Genomic DNA, 16,937 nt, shown 5'->3' on the forward strand with positions numbered 1-16,937 from the left:
CTTTCTCTTTCTCTTTCTCTCTCTCTCTCTCTCTCTCTCTCTCTCTCTCTCTCTCTCTATCTCTCGCTGGCTGTCTCTAACTGGATTTTCACAGTGCTTACTATAAAGAGGCACTCTGGGATTTCAGTCTGATATGGCATTGACAGCTTTGTCATTAAATGTTATGTGGTGCATATCCAATTAATATGGGAGAGGGAAAAATGTTGAATGCAGCCACTGAGCTTTTATTTTTTTTTTTTTACATTACATTGCATCGAGACCAAACATTTTTATATATGGTATTTATTGCAAGTGACCACTTTATAAGAATGTAGTGCATACTTTCAAAATTAAATGACTCAATAAAGAACTTGTCCTTGTTCCACTGTCTTTTTAAACAATGTTCTTCTGTAATAGAGAACCCCCATTGGAAGCTAAGACCCCTTAAGTACCCACTGTTTGGATAAAAGTTTGTGGACATCTAACCATAATATTCATATGTGCTTTTTAAACATACCATTCCACATTTAGTCTCCATTTGCTTTAATAATAACTTCCACTCTTCTGGTAAGATGTTCAACAAGATTTTGGAGTGTGCTCGTGGAGATTTGTGCTCATTCAGCCATAAGGGTGTTTGTAAAGCAAGGTAGTGATGAGAAGGCCTGGGGGTGCAGTCAGCGTTCCAATTCATCCCAAAGGTGTTTATTAGGGTTGAGGTTAGAGCATCTTCATGGAGCTCGCTTTGTGCATATAGGCATTAGCATGCTGGAGCAGGCTTGGGTCTCCTAGTTCATTTGGCAGGAAAGTCACACAATACATTTGGCTATATAGTGTATATGAACATTAAATTGAATACAAAATTGTATTTTTTGTGTTGCTGTTTATAAAATTCAACAGTAAATCAATGCACATCAGGGTACCCACTTTAATAAAGCAAAGTATTTATGTTCTGTTGTAGCAAATGTATTTGTTCGTTTCATTACATTACTTACAATTTCCCAATGGAATCGAATCGCAATGACTTGAATTGTATTTGTAAGCACTCGAATGTCTGCACATACACAAATGCAACGAAGCGATTTTTATATTCAAGGTTAGGGTGCACATTTATTGTGTATTCTAAACATTTGTGTCTGTTGCATTTCTTTTCTCTATGCAGGAGCTGCAGTTTGAGAGACTGACCAGAGAGCTGGAAGCCGAGCGGCAGATAGTGGCCACCCAGCTAGAGCGATGCAAATTGGGATCTGAGACTGGGAGCGTGAGCAGCATCAGGTGTGTGTATATCAACAGGCGGCTAGTGAACTTATCCAGTACTGCAACATTAGCCTAAGAGTAAAGACTCATGAATCACGTCTTCTAGCTTGACCTACACACTTTGTGTCTTATGCCAAGCAGCCCTTGTAAAGATTGCTAATAAAACGTATCGGCTTGTCAGTTGAATTATTATTCTTTTTTTGTTAATAGTTAAAAGTGATTGTGTGTGTGTGTGTGTCCTGAGTGACACTGGAAACAAAAAGAAAGGCTTCTTTTCTAAAAAACTAATTAGTAAGTATTTCCTAGTAATCTCTGTCTCTTCTGCAGTGTAGGCACCGAGTTATATTGTTCAACATTCCCCGAAAAGATGCTGACAAGATCTGATTCAGCACCCGAACACGATTTAGTCCTTTAGAAGCAGCGTTAATCAGTGTCTTTCGATGCAAATCGCTAATTGTATTTTAGCAACAAAGTCACAAGTTATCAACATAATAAATTGAATTCGAATGAAGAGTCTTTGTACCTATTTGTAAAAGGCAAGTTTTCCTTCATGTGTCTGTGCCAAGTTTTATACACTTTTAAACTCAAACACGTTTCTCCGAAGTTCGGTTGCTCTCTTCCACATGACGGCTGTGAATTTATTAAACCGAGTTCGAGTTCACAATTTGAGAAAGCGTGTCTTCGAGTCGAGGTTACTGAGCATTTCTTGTCATTCATTTATCGTAAGGATAATGTAGGAATCCATGATTTGTACAGTACATTAAGGTTCCGTTAAGATTTTCGGTTGACCACGAGCCCTCTTTCGGCTTAGCGAGTCGCGCAAGTTAATTGACAGAAAGCTCAAAACCGCAAGCATGCTGGCTTTTTGCAGATAGATTCACTCGACATCAGCCATTACTTGGGACATTGTATCGTGGTGGGTTTTCATGTCCTGCTGTCATAGTCAGCAACTTTTTTGACCTTCTAAGCTGAAATAATGTCAGTTCATGGATTTTATTAAATAGCATGTAGTTGCATGCACGACTATTGAGAAAGGTGTCTAATATATCAGGTTTGAATTGTGAAGCTTCAATATTTTAAAGCCTGAGTTGGTAAGTTTGCATAAACAGCATAATAATGATAAAATATTATGTTGGGAAAATATATTCTGGTCCTTTCGCTTCATTTTAAGTAGGTCACATTGGCTTATTTTGCACTATAGCGCTGCAAGAGGCCAAATTGTCGGCTATGTAGTCGACTATGAGTGCAAACTATTATAAAGAAAACAATGTTTTTGATGAATAAATTATAATCGGATTCTGCAAACATCATCTCACGTGAGCACGGCCTTCAACTTTCGGTTAAATGCTTTCTGTTGAGCTTCATCCTGCCATGTGGAGCTGTCTCACTAAATAGTGTCTGCCCAGCACAGTGAGGGGGTGTATTAAGCCAAAGCTGTTAGACTGCTATGCTGCCAGATAAGTCCAACAGGCTCTTGTATACTTGCATATAGCGACTCTGTGAAAGCACAGCACTCTGGGCTAAGGAAACTGGGATTGACAGGAACAAATGATTACAGTACACAGTGTTTTAGGAACTACCTATATACTCGGGACTTTAAGAAATAGAACTTTTAATGTGTTTCGTCTTGCCACAGGTAGAAGTCTTCACAAACGGTTAAAATGAGTGCACCTAGTTAACCGGTGTTATAAATATTCTTTGAGTGACGCCTGAAGGAATTAACATTTTCCATTTGAAGAGAATGGTTTATTTAGGGCTCTGTAAAGGTTAAGTTTGCAGCGGCTTGTAGTAGTCTGTTACTACATGCCCCGAAATGTAAACCCACAGCCAGCTGTTTAAAATAAGAATGTGGTGGTAACAGTCTAAAGTACACTATATGGATAGTGTATTAGTTTAATAAAATATTCACACACCAGACATTTCCAACGATATGTTTTTCTTCCCCAAACTGTTACCACGAATTTGGAGGCCCACAATTGTATTATGATGTCTTTTCAATATTTACTTGCTCCACCTGTTCAAACCCTGTGCATAAAGCCAGCTCCTTGAAGATATGGTTTACATGAATTGGAGTGGAAGATCTTGAGTGGCCTGCTATAGAGCGCTGACCTAAAACCTATTGAACACTTTTGGGATTCGTTGGAACGCTGACCACACCCCAGGCTTCCTCACCTCACCTACATCAGTACCTGCCTTTAGAAACGCCCTTGTGGCTTAATGAGCACAAATCTCCACACCCACACTTCAAAAGCTACTGGAACTTAATGGTAGTATTCGTCAGCATGGCTGCATTCCTAAAATATATTATAAAGAGTTCAGCCATCTTTATGCTTGGATGATGCATTTCATTTGTTGAAGTGATGGACTGTGAATCTGACATGCAGATGGCATCACAAGGTGACAACAGAGGTCACTCCACAGGATAGAAATACTACTCCGTTCCTTATAATTTGACACGCAGACTACGTAAACAAACTACCGATGAGCAGACACATGGGCGCGATTGTATCGAAGCACGATGTACCTTTTTTTTAATTACACTTGCCACACAGATGGCACAGTTCAGGCTTTTTGCTATTGATCTGAGGATGTGACAGGTTTGAAGGGTGCTGCGTTTGAAGTCCAAAAAGTAGGTGCTGAGAGCAATAAGAGCTTCGCAAATCCTCCCTTGTCTGCCTGCCTACCCCGGGGTGTCTGCACTCTGGATATTAGTCTTATTAAGACTGTCTGCCGCTCTGCCTGACTCATACTAAGTGCCTTGCGTACAGTAAAAGGGGAGTCAGAGCATATTGATTTGGCAGCCGATCTGTGTTGTTTAAGAGGAGATGAAAGCCTGGCTCTTACCAAGCTGAGTGACTTCAGCTTAACATGGCTGATTTAAGCCCAGTCTGTCTGCGAGGTAGCGCAACAGACAGCAGTCTTTCCAGCATCCTGTCTGCAGGGGCAGCCAGAACTGTGTAGAGTTGAGCAATAAGGTTTTATAGACTATAAGGTGTGAGAAGCTTTTAGAAAAAAATTTAATGAAATTAAATTAGTGACAAGGAATGAAAACAGAACAGTGCAGTGATAGTATAATAAAAAGAGTATGGTAAAAAGCCTCCAGCTTCATTTTACTCCTTATTCCTATTTCTCAAAATGTGTTTATTTAATTTTTTGTACTGATTTGAACAAAATAGTTCAACAAGTCTATAAGTATAGGTCTACTATGACCATCCACGAATGACATGATACTCAGAAATATAAGCCTTCTAACATTAGACCGCTTTAACAGCTCATTATCACGTCTGAAGTCGAGCCTTCAGTGGCATGTAAGATTTGCAGAGCGTGAGTCGGCAGCACACACACGGAGGAGTGGGTTGTGTGGTTGTTTGATAGCTTTACATAGCGGGAGCATGCCAGCTGGAACATCACTGCAGGGTGATGGCATGTGCCCTGCTTGCCATGTGACAGCCAGCGAGAAGGATTTTGCGGCGTGAGACAGAGCTGCAGCAGAGTGCCACAGTTCGAACGATGCCTGGAGAAGCCGTGAGACAAACCCGCATAGACCAACTGTTCGGACCAACTGTTCCTGTCCTGCATATAGGACAGTATCGCATAAAACTGTTTCACACCAGTAAATGATACCTCTTACTGCGCACATTGCTCGAAATGTTCCACTCAAAACAATTGAAGAGACGAGCATTTGTTTGACGGTTTCATCTCATCATAATTTATTTAAACATTAATGAATTGTCAATGCAAGATTTCACACAAAAGACACGACCAGCACAAGCCAGGCAATTGTTAAAAGGATGAAGCGGTAAAAAATATTGCTAAGCACGTTGAAAGCCATGATAAAAGGTTTCAAAAGTTCTTCTTCTTCTTCTTTCGGCTGCTCCCATTAGGGGTCGCCACAGCGGATCATCCGTCTCCATACCACCCTGTCCTCTATATCTGCCTCTTTTACACCAACAAAAGTTTCAGTATCAACTTATGCAAATCCACTGCATGTTTGGTGAATGGTATTGAAACACTCCCTATGTAAGTAGCTCATCATTGGATGCTGGTAGTCCAGTAACGTTTGGCAATTGGGGTCTTTTTACAAATGAGTCAAAATAACAAAGGGCTATTTATAATTTTAACGTTTAACCTTATTAGACATTGCCGAAAGCAGCTCAGTGATGTTCTCCACCTGATATAAATGGTCAAGCTGCAAAATAATGTGTTTAAGCCCTTAACCCTTGTAGCAGACTATTGATACTAATTCCAGTCCAAATCCAGCCTCATAGTTCTTGAGTTGCTCAGTAACTTCATGGATCTTTCTAAGGAACTTTCATGGAACTTCACGGTTCATGTCTAACCATTCCAAGCTGCACAGAGTGGTCTCTAATTGAAGAGAGCTTCATCCAGAGTTTGGATGTTGGCATGAATCATGCAGAGCCGAAGAGAAGAATGTACAGGAGCACTGGTCAGCTAGCTCTTTATTTGGAAAACCTATATGCTTGTTCATGAATTCAGTTATACAATCAGCCAAACATGTGGCAGCAGCACAGTTCATAAAAACACGTCACAGTCCAAACAGCCGAATGGAGAAAATGTGAACTCCGTGACTTTAATCTTGGCACGGTTGTTGTGTTTTGCTAAACTCCTCAGATTTTCACAGAGTTCCACAAAATGGTTTGACAAAACAGACCATATTTACGGCATTTCGGCAGGCACCCTTATCCAGAGCGACTTAAACTTATACATTTGGCACACGCCCTTTCAACTGAGAGGTTAAGGGTTAAGGGCCTTGCTTAAGGGTCCAGCAGTGACAGGTTGCTGGTGCTGGGATTGGAATTTGCAGTCTTTTGTTTAGAGGTCTAACATCTTTCCTCTGGTAAACACCCAGTGAGCAGCGGTTCTACAGTCAAGCACATCGCCAATGAGATTTTTGAGAAGAATGGCAGACTGTCATCTGTCAGGAAGGCTGTGGAAGCTTAAATAATCACTCTGTACAACCATTGTGTGCAGATGAACATCTCAGAACACACAATGCATCAAACGTTCAGGCACATAGACCACAAAAGCATGAGGCCACACTGACTTTCTCTTTTGTCAGCCAAGAACTGGAATCTAAGGCTGCTTTGGGCACAGGCTCACCCAAACTGAATATATCAAGCTTGGGATGAAAAAAACACCTGATTAACTGAATAATTCTATAAAGCACTTTATTTTCAATGCTGGCAATCTAATGTGTTTATGATTTTACATTGCATCCATTATTCATTCCAAAATGGATCAAATTTATTATTTTTCTTAAAGTCTAAAAAAAATACCCTTTAATGACAATATGAAAGGACTGTTTTTAAAATCTTTGCAAATTTATGCAAAATAAAAATGGAAAAACATCATGTACATAAGTTTTCACAACCTTTGCTCAATACTTTGTTGAAGCACATTTGGCACCAATTACAGCCTCAAGTCTTTTTGAGTATGATGCTATTTTGGGGCAGTTTCTCCCATTCTTCTTTGCAGAACCAGTTCCGTCAGGTTGGATGTGGATCATTGGTGCACAATCATTTTCAGATCTCTCCAGAGATGTTCAACCAGAGTTAGGTCCTGGCTGGGGCTCTCAAGGACATTCACAGAGTCGTCCCATAGCCACTCCTTTGTTTTTTTGGCTTTGTGCTCAGGGTCGTTGTCCTGGTGGAAGATGATGTCGCCCCAGTCTGAGGTCCATAGTGCTCTTGAGCAGGTTTTCATCAAGGATGCCTCTGTACTTTGCTGCATTCAACTTTCCCTCGATTCTGACTGGTCTCCCAGTTCCTGCCACTGAAAAACACAATGCTGCCACTACCATGCTTCACTGTAGGGATGGTTTCGGCCAGGTGATGACGCTTGACATCCAAACAGTTCAGTCTTTGTATCATACCAGAGAATTTTGTTTCTCAACTCCAAGTGGGCTGTCCTGTGGATCCTACTGAGAAGTGGCTTCCGTCTAGTCACCCTACTGTACAGGCTTGATTGCTGGAGTGCTGCAGAGATTGTTTTTCTTCTGGAAGGTTCTCCTCTCTCCACAGAGAAACGCTGGAGATCTTTCAAAGGGGCCATTGGGTTCTTGGTCACCTCCCTGATATAGGTCCTTCACCCCAATCGCTAAGTTTGGCTGGGTGGCCTGCTCTAGGAAAAGTCCTGGTGGCTCTAAACGTCCTCCATTTATGTATAATTCAGGCCACTGTGCTTATTGGGACCTTTAATGCTGCTCTGACATGCACTGTTAACTGCGGGACCTTATAAAGACAAGTGTGTGTCTTTCCAAATCATGTTCAATCAACTGAATTTACCACGGGTAGACTCCAATCAAGTTGTAGAAACATCTCAAGGATCATCAGTGGAAACAGGATGCACCTGAGCTCAATTTTGTGTCATGGCGAGGCTCTGAATACTTATTTAGATGCGATTTTACATTTGCAAAGATCTCAAACAAGGTTCCTTTACATTGTCATTATTGGATATTGTTTGTAGAATTTTGAGGAAAATAATTATTCCATTTTGGAATCAGGCTATAACATTACAAAATGTGGGAAAAATGAAGCGCGGTGAATACTTTCCAAATGCACTTTATGTTGTCATATTTCCACATGACAGTCAGGTGGGAAACATTTTTTACAACGCAACGGTCATGAGTTTGCACAGACAGTGAAGCCTGTTGATCGATTTTGATTTGCCAGGAATTTATCTTCATTGCCAAAAGGAAGCAGAGCTAAAGAAGATATAAAGTGTTGTGGCCTTTTGTTCTATAGCACATCATGACACAGTGGTGTCTGCCTTATTCACTGTTTAGCTCCTATTTTACTGCTCACATTTTTTGTGCTCAATAAGCATCCTTAGGTTTTTTTGCACATTTTTCTTCTAATCTTTTTTGTTGTATCTCGACCATTAAACAAGAGCGAATCCATCACTCACAACACTGCGTTCTCTGAAGTCTTGACATTTTGATCTTTGTTGTCTGGGTTTTTAAGAATGATATGTTCACACTGTTGACCCTGCAATTCCCTGTCCAGGAAACCGAAGCCTCGTTCTCAGAAACCGAATTATTAAATGGATTAAATGCTCGGATTTATAGTTCTGCTGGCATATTGTTCTCCTGGCATGCTTTCTGGTAAGCCAGTGTCCACATATAGCTCTCTCTCTCTTTTTCTCATACAGCAGCAAAACCCTAGACTTGTGTATCCTGCTGATCCATTGCTGGCTGATGGGTGGCCTGGCTTTGTTTTTCTCGGATGAAAGCTTTACTCATTAGTGCCATTATAAGAATCCTCTTCACATGCTGTATTAGGCACCAGTGGCTGCTGTGTGTCGAGCTTTAGGGTGGTTCAGTCAGATGTGACATAAGAAAGAGACTCTACCTCCCAAAGTATTGTTAAAGTCTGTCTTCTTCACGCCGATTATATGATCGGCAGATGAGTGTGCCATTCTCAACTGCATCCACTAGTCAAATTCGCTCACTTTTTTTCTGGTCGTTGGCACTCAGAGGCACTTTCTGCAGCTGGTCAGTTTTAGAATACGCCTCCCTCCATTCTTGTGTCTCCCTTTCTCTTTTTTGTTGCTAAAGGACCTAGTGACCCCTAACGGTACTGGGCCTGACTCTTTCTGTCTCCTTCTCCCTTATCTTCTTTCTCTGCCTTTCTCTCTCCCTTCCTTTTCACATGCAGTAGGAGCTTTGCCGTGGCTTGTCATAGCATACTTTTCTATTTTTTAGTCCTTATTCTTGTGCTTCTCCTCCCTTTAGCTCTTTTAGGAGTTAAAAAGGCACTTTTTTTTATTCAGTTTTAAGTTGGTAGCAGACAATAGGCTTTGAGATTTGCTAATGGAAACGCGATATGAAATTATGTGGAATTATTTAGAATGAGAACAAATTCTTTAGACAGAAATAGTCAATTTTAGTTTCCTTTCAATGTAAAATTGTGCAATTTTATATATCCAGTATTGTGTGTAAGAATTTGTCCGTGTGTTTATTGGAAATATCAGAAGTGCCAACTGACTTTTTTACAGCTGCAATACTCATCTAAACCTAAATATTATAGCTCTAAGTGGCTTTTGTTTTCGTGGAAATGAACAATGAATAACTGCTGACCACATAGTGACCCTCAGCGGGCCGGTGCTCTTATCTTATAAATAAATACATTATCCGGATAAAAGAAAAGAAACATTTTTAGCAAAAGACTTAGCGATTCACATATATTAAGCCGTATTTAGAACCGCTGACCTGCTCTCCCAGATGCCCAGATATTGATTGCTGGAGTAAATGATTATGATTCATCAATTTGTGTTCAGCACTGTTCAAACAGGCAATTTAGAATTTTTTTTTTGCATCTTTTATTGGCCAAAAAAAAAACCCCAAAAAAACCCATTAAGCATTTCTCATTAAGCCCAGTGCGTAAGCGTTTGGCGAAATTGCTTGTAGCTCATCTCTCTTCATGCAGGCAGGCTGTGTGGGAATTGTTGACTGCATAATTACTGATAAATAGCTGAACTTTTGGGGAGGCATGCTCCACAGACTTATTAACATGTGGCGTTTTTGTTTTCTCAGAACCCTCGAACAATTACGGAAAGCCTTGCAGTGCAAATTCACACGCAACACACACTGAAAAAAAAAATCAATAACGTGATTTAGCATCTGCAGCCTGGCTTAGGGACAATGAGCGAGTGTTTAACCTCTCAATGGCTCCTGAGCAGAGTTCTGTTAACTGTACACCCTTATTACAAATCATTGATCAGCAGTATGGTGCTCCTCAACCCCACATTTCCTTCTAATCTATAATCATGATTACCTTACCTACCTCTATGGGCTTTCAACGTCCTGTATTGATTAGTGAGTGGTCGTGTTTGAAAAAGTGTTCTGTACAAGAACATCCTTATTTTATGAGTCTCTTATACATAATCAGCATTTTTTTGGTATTTAAGTTGAATTTCTTGGATTCATGTAGACTATATGGACAACAGTATCAGGACACCTCACCTGTTTTTCCCCAAACTGGTACCACAAAAATGGAGGCACACAATGGGATAGGATGTCTTTATATGTGTTAGCATGATATTTTCCTTTCACCCCATTTCGCTCTATGAATATATGGTTTACATGGTTTGGAGAGGACGATCTTAAATGGCCTGCTATAGCGCTCCGACCCTCCCGACTCCCAACCCTACTGAACACCTTTGGGACAATTTGGAATGCTGACTGCACCCCAGACCTCCTCATCCTACATCAGTACCTGACTTTACTAACACCCTTGTGGCTAAACAAATCTCCCAGTCACACTGCAAAATCTAGTGGAACATCTCAGAAGCGTGGAGGTTATTATAAAAGCATATGAGGAATAAATGTGAAATGCAATGTTCTAAAAGCACGTAAGAATTTAATGGTCAGGTGTCCACAGACTTTAGTCCATATGCTGTATCATTATGCACCAAATTTGACTTGTTTACTTTCTCTTTTTTTTCTGCAGTTCTGCTGATGAGAAATTTCGCTGGAACAACCAAGGTGAAGTAGATGTTCTTTGTTACCGTTAACGAACAAATCCAACTCGTTTTGTACACGCTCAGGAGTAAAAAGTGAGACTTATATGTCATATGTTAAACGAGGAAGTGGTTAGCATACTGCTTGGAGCTGAGTGCTGACAGCTGTCACCATCTGTCAGGGTCACATGACAGCTGAACTGTACTCGTCAAACCCAACCACAGTCCCTTCTGAGTGAATTGATTGGATTATGGCAGAAACCTTAGCCAAAGACAGCAAAACAAGAGCACGGTCGAGACATGGCGCATGCCAAGCGTGTGAATTATTTATGAGAGCGAGTGGGTGGTCAACTCCACACTGTTTTTTAACTCTCAGCCAGGTATAGTGAAAGGGGCACATTAATCAGTGCAGTTATTAAGCAAAATAACATAACTGATGGGAGCTAGTGTAGCAAATGCAATTACTGGAACAGGATCCTGTAATGTCTCTTCCTAGCAGGTATGTAATTGAACGCCGCCATTTTTGAGGAGCTAAAGATTTCAGTAACAAATAATATCTGCTAATGTACTTTTAAACTTATAGCTTAATCCTTTTTAAATTGGCAGGATAGCAAATCCTTTATTTATAGGATTAAAAAAATATATATTATTTTAAACAGCAATATAAAGGAGCAAATCAAACAAATTAATAATCTCTGCTAATGTCATTCATATAAACAATTTTCTTTGCATTTATCTATTGGAAAGTTTGACACCCATTGAATCCTCACATTGACTCAAGAGTCCACTTATTTAAAAAAAATAAAAAATAAAAAATTCTGAATGACTGTGTCCCTAAAGCAATGCTTGGAGAAATCGTCACATTCATGATTTTTCGGCATGATTTTTACCGATGCCAGTTAGTTTGTAAAAACATAATACTGACCAATTTGATCAGTCATCCAATATATCAGTTGGGCCATTTTTTTTTTTGCATACACACTATATTGCTAGCTTAGATTCTTTTTGTGGTGATATTGGCTGGTAAAAGTTAAGTAAAATTTCATAAGAACTATTTTTTTCCCCCTACTTTTCAATTTTGTTGAAGTCCAGCCCAAACACCAGAACCGTTGTCATTTCCTTCTCTTCTTCTGTGACTTTGTGCATAGATGGACAAAAGGACATAGAAGAAGAGCTCACTACTGGCCTGGAGCTGGTGGACTCCTGCATCAGATCACTGCAAGAATCCGGAATTCTGGATTCCCAGGAGTTTGCAGCAGGTGAAAGTAAGAATTGTACCTCCTATGAAGTGATTCTTTCAACAATGCATAACATAGTAGTTAGGTTAAGGTTGTAAATGTTCACTTGGACTGCGATCCTGTTGGAACCAAGTTTTTGTTTTATTTCTTGTAGACTGGTGGTTGACAGGATGTCAACACAGAAAGGCCATGTTTATTGACACAAGAGTGTGCATCGTGGTTTTGCCGCAAAGTGTGATAGATTTTTTTAATTCAGAGGAACAGAAAGTGAATAAACACCTGACTCAAATGATGTAGGCCAACACATGCACATAGAAATGTAAGTGTTTTAAGACATTTTTGGTAGAATGAGGTAATCAGGTAGAATGAGTTTGAATGGCAGAGCTAACAAACATTTAGTGACAATAGAGGTTTGTGGCAGTAGTGATGTCGACACATTGTTTAATGAATTGAAGGTTGAGTAGTACTGCGGTAGAGATTGCATGGTAAATGGTAGAGGTAGAGGTTGTGTGGAATCAGTAAGGTAGTAACTAGAAAGCAGACGTGGGGTGGAGGTTGTGTTACAGTAGAAAATAGAAAACTAGTAGCAGCAATGAGGTAGAGGTTAAGTGGCAGTACTGAGGTAGCAGCTGAGTAGCGGTACTAAAGTAACCATTGCATGGCAGTACTAAGGTAGAGCATTGGCAGTACTAAGGTAGAGTGGCATTAATTCAACTCAAGCTTTATTTTCATTCTATCACATACACAGTGCAGGTAGTTGGTGTGAAAGAGGCAGATGTAGAGGACAGGGTGGTATGGAGACTGATGATCCGCTATGGCGACCCCTAATGGGAGCAGCTTAAAGTAGAAGAAGAAGAAGACATACACAGTATACAAAAGAACGAAATGTAGTTACTAACGGACCAAGGTGCATAGACTATGAACAGTAAGAGTAAACATTAGACATAAATAAAGAGTAACCATGAAACAAAGCAGAGTTAAAGTTCGATAAATATGCTGTAATTGGGATAAATATGTGGTTGAAATGTAAGTAATGTAAGAACAAAGGAAATGAAAGTGTTACTGCACAGTCAGGTGATCGTGTACAAATGTGTGCAATGTCTAGTGTGCATATTTTGACAGAATGTAAGGATGTGTATAGTAACCATTAAACAGGTAAAGTCCCTAAATGCAGCTGTCTGCATGTGTGCTACAATGTGCATTTTTAATGCGTGTGTGTTTTAATGTTCATTGAGTGACCATTAATGTCCATAGAGCTTAGTTAAGGAGGTGGGAGGAAGGTCGTGGGTGGCAGGGCTCTGACAGCTTAGTGAATTGTTCTTTGAGAAGCAGCAGTGAGAAAGAGGTTGAGTGGCAGTACTGAGGTAAAAACTTGGTAGCGGAAGGAAGGTAGAGGTTTTGTGGCATCAGTAAGGTTACTAAGGTATTATTTGAGTAACAGTAGTGAGGCAGATTTTGAGTGGCAGCAGTGAGGTAGAGGTTGCAAAGTCAGTATAATGGTACACATTGTGTGGCAGTGATGAGATAGAGATTGAGTGGCATTAGTAAGTTATTATTTTAGTAGCAGCAGGGAGGTGAAGGTAGAGTGGCAGTAGTGAGGTAGAGGTTGAGTGGCATTAATTAGGAAGTAATTGAGTAGAAAACATTGAGGTAAAATGTGTGTGGAAGAATTGAGGCGTAATTGTATAGCAGTACTGAAGGTTGAACAGCAGTAATTAGGGAGCAGTTGAGTACGATTAGTAAGTTAGAGATTGAGTGACAGGACAGCAAACTGGACTATCGTCCCGCACCTCCAGAACAGGTCCTATGTGCACTTACCTGAAGAGCTATGGTTATAATCTTTACTTATCGGTGGATATGTTTAAAGAATATCATATAAAATGAAAACTGAATCTGAGTGATGGTAGTGAGAATTGAATTTGCCAGATGCAAGCAGGGATAATGGAGGCTCGCAGGTGTTCGCCTTTCTGGGCTTGCTCTCTATGCAGTTGCTATTCACCTCTTTTCACTGAGAGAATCATCTGCCCTCTGCTGTATTCAGAGCATGTGGCACGCAGCACTACCTGTTATGCTACATTATGAATGTCAATAGCTTCATGTGTGAATTGCTGCTCTTGACCGTAAGTGGGCTATGACATTGCTCTCAGTTTGTGGCTTTTCTTCATGCCTACAAATCGGGGCACAAATAATATCATTCCAAAGTAATCACATGTGCATTCATTGCGCTGAAAAGATTAGGCTGGTCTCATGTAAAACAGGCAGATGCTTATAGCGCAGCATGAAGGGTAGACATTTTAGAAAGGTTCAGAAAAGTCTTCAAATGTTACTGCTTGAGTTTTGTGACTATAGGAAAGAAAATAAATCTTCTCTTTAAATGCCATTCCTGAGCTAGTACCTTTATTAATACCTTTAACATCATATTTACACTATATTTTCAACAAGTTCAGTTGTTTTGTATGAGAATGTAATTGTCCAGATGGTCAATAGAAAAAGAAAAGAAAGCTGATGAAATCTTGACAGGCTTAAATTTGAAAATAGGTCAAGCAGAACCGTGATCAAATACCACAGAGATGAAACTTAGGTAAGTCATGCCCGGTCAACAGCTACCTAAATAAACAGGTCTCACAACTGCCATTCTATATGACAGCAGGAACTCGGCACAAATGGACTTTGTGTGAGCGAGCGAGCGAGAGAAAGAGAGAGAAAGAGAGAGGCAGCAACCTAGGGTTAAACATTTATGAATCCCGAAGCTTACTTCTTAAAAGCTCCAGGGAGTGCTCTCTACAGTGTCTGAAGTAGTTTAATAGTATAGCAAAGCCATTACCAAAAAAAGCTACAGTTGAACTGCTATTGTGTTTTTGGGCTGGTTTAAAATGATCTAGATGCCTTTGTCATGTGATTTTGAAGTATGCTATTAAAAATGCAATATTGAGTTTGCCGATTGTAAACCTGAGTTATGGTAAATGTGACAATTCCAGAATGACTCTAGCAAGGCAGACAACTCTCTGCTGACCGGTTTTTGCTTTTTCAGCTTTGTCAATAAAGTCATTTTGTACAGCCATCTTGTCAAACAGAAAGCCCTCTGTGGCACTGCCTAGCACCTATCATTTTTGAAGCATGGATTTCATTCGAGCAGAAGCTTTTGTGGCCGAGTTTGTGCCTCCGGATCAGCATGAGCCCTCAGAACCAGCCGAGCTGCTCAGTTTCCTTCTGTGTCTGAGAGGAAGAGGTGGATTGGCAAACGTGATTTCTGCTCCTGCTGGGCCCATTCTTCATGACATGAGCTCACTGACTCCTCCAGTCCTGATTAATTATACATGCTCACTACATCCATCTCCATTCCTGAAACCTGCAAGGGAGAGGGCTGAGAGAGGGAGAAAGAGAGAGGGAGAGAGAAAGAATGCATCAAAAGAAGCAGGGTAGATAATAGTGAAAAAGAGTGAGAAGGGAAATAAGCACAGGGATGGTGAGAAAGCAGCAGAGTAAAGTACATGATGACAGTAGCCTGCAAATCTAAACAAGCAAGAAAGCAAAGACATACATGTTTTTTCTCCCCCACCCAGGAGCCGGCATCCTGTCCCAGAGTGCTTTACAGCTCAATAACCAGGAAGGCACCTTCCCCTATACTGCTGGTTACCATAGCAGCCAGACCCTGGCCCTGGGAGACCCGGCGACCTCCCAACCCCTAGCACGCGGTGCTCAGGTGGGAGGAGCCGTGCACTGCTACAATCAGGTAAGATTCTGAAACTACTACAATGCTAGTTTACACCCCCAGTCATCTGACTCAGGGATGCTTTGAGTTGCCTCTGTAGGGTTCCTTTAAAACGTCCATTCAAATTGTAACGATTCAGCATTCAGCATCTGAATGAATCTGAATAATAATAGGCTTACTATCTAATGTCATAACACTTTATTTTGATAATCCACATTAGACAATCAACCTAAAACTTGAAGTTGGCATCTGTAGACCTGTCAGATGGCTTTCATTAAGCAAACTCTTAGCGCATTTTCAATATGTTAATGGTTTGCGATTGATCTTCAGTAAAGAAATCTGTACACACTCTTTACATTATGAAATTATTTTCCTCAGTGCTCCCTGGAATTACTTGAGTTGCTCAAGGAATCATTTCAGCCCTTAAAAATAACCTTATCATGAGATTTTTTATTAATTTCAGCTGCAGCTACAAAAAACATCACATCACAGCATATCCATGTTTATTTCTCACTTTATCTTTTTAAAATGTCTTTTTTTTTCCATCAAATTTGTCATCTGGTTGTGACCTACTTTCATTCCAGTATAAGTTCATTTTGTTTGTAGAATTGCTTGACTCTGACTGCTTTATGGTTTTAAATAGCTGCCTAAGATTCACATAAAACTCATCAAATTGCCTTCATGTAGTAATCATATCTATTTAACCTCATTTGTGTTTAACACACAGGCTGAAAGGCAAATCTTTATTTATTATATATGCTTTCTAGACACAGCACAAGGCCATTACATAATCAGAATCATCCAGAATCAGAATACTCTATTGATCCGCTAGGGAAGTTGTTGGGTTGCAGTTTAAAGGTTGCAAATTATAATAAGAATTAAAGTAAAATAAAATAAAAAATAAAACCATTTGAAAAAAATATACATATTAAATGATCTATTAAGTGAAAAAGTGTAGCAGCTTGAAATCGAATTTGGAGCAGCAGTGAAAACAGATTCTAGAAAAGTCAGACTTCAATGATAGCTATACAACTTATTGCACATATTAAAAATTATTCTTGTATTATAGCACTAAAATTATTGCACATAATAATAGTTATTAATTAAGTAATAGATAGATAGATAGATAGATAGATAGATAGATAGATAGATAGATAGATAGATAGATAGATAGATAGATAGATAGATAGATAGATAGATAGATAGATAGATAGTTCAAGGATTCACTGGTGGGTTTTTTTTTGGTGTTCAGTTTTCTAATGGCTCTGGGGTAA

At 39.9% G+C, this 16,937-nt stretch overlaps 1 protein-coding gene across 6 annotated transcripts in view; it reads left to right on the forward strand.

Annotated features, from left to right (window-relative positions):
* Nucleotides 1-16,937, forward strand: part of ctnnd2b (catenin (cadherin-associated protein), delta 2b) — an 82,178-nt gene that overhangs the window by 25,492 nt on the left and 39,749 nt on the right. For 5 of the 6 annotated variants that reach the window (XM_083541970.1, XM_083541973.1, XM_083541972.1 and 2 more), the window contains 4 exons: nt 1,139-1,251; nt 10,704-10,738; nt 11,862-11,978; nt 15,515-15,684. In XM_083541970.1, the coding sequence (XP_083398096.1) occupies nt 1,139-1,251; nt 10,704-10,738; nt 11,862-11,978; nt 15,515-15,684 (435 nt within the window). The remainder of the gene's footprint in view (nt 1-1,138; nt 1,252-10,703; nt 10,739-11,861; nt 11,979-15,514; nt 15,685-16,937) is intronic. The other variant, XM_083541971.1, reaches the window with a different exon arrangement.

The sequence above is a fragment of the Silurus aristotelis genome, assembly GCF_946808225.1.
Source record: "Silurus aristotelis genome assembly, chromosome: 5".
NCBI lineage: Eukaryota > Metazoa > Chordata > Actinopteri > Siluriformes > Siluridae > Silurus > Silurus aristotelis.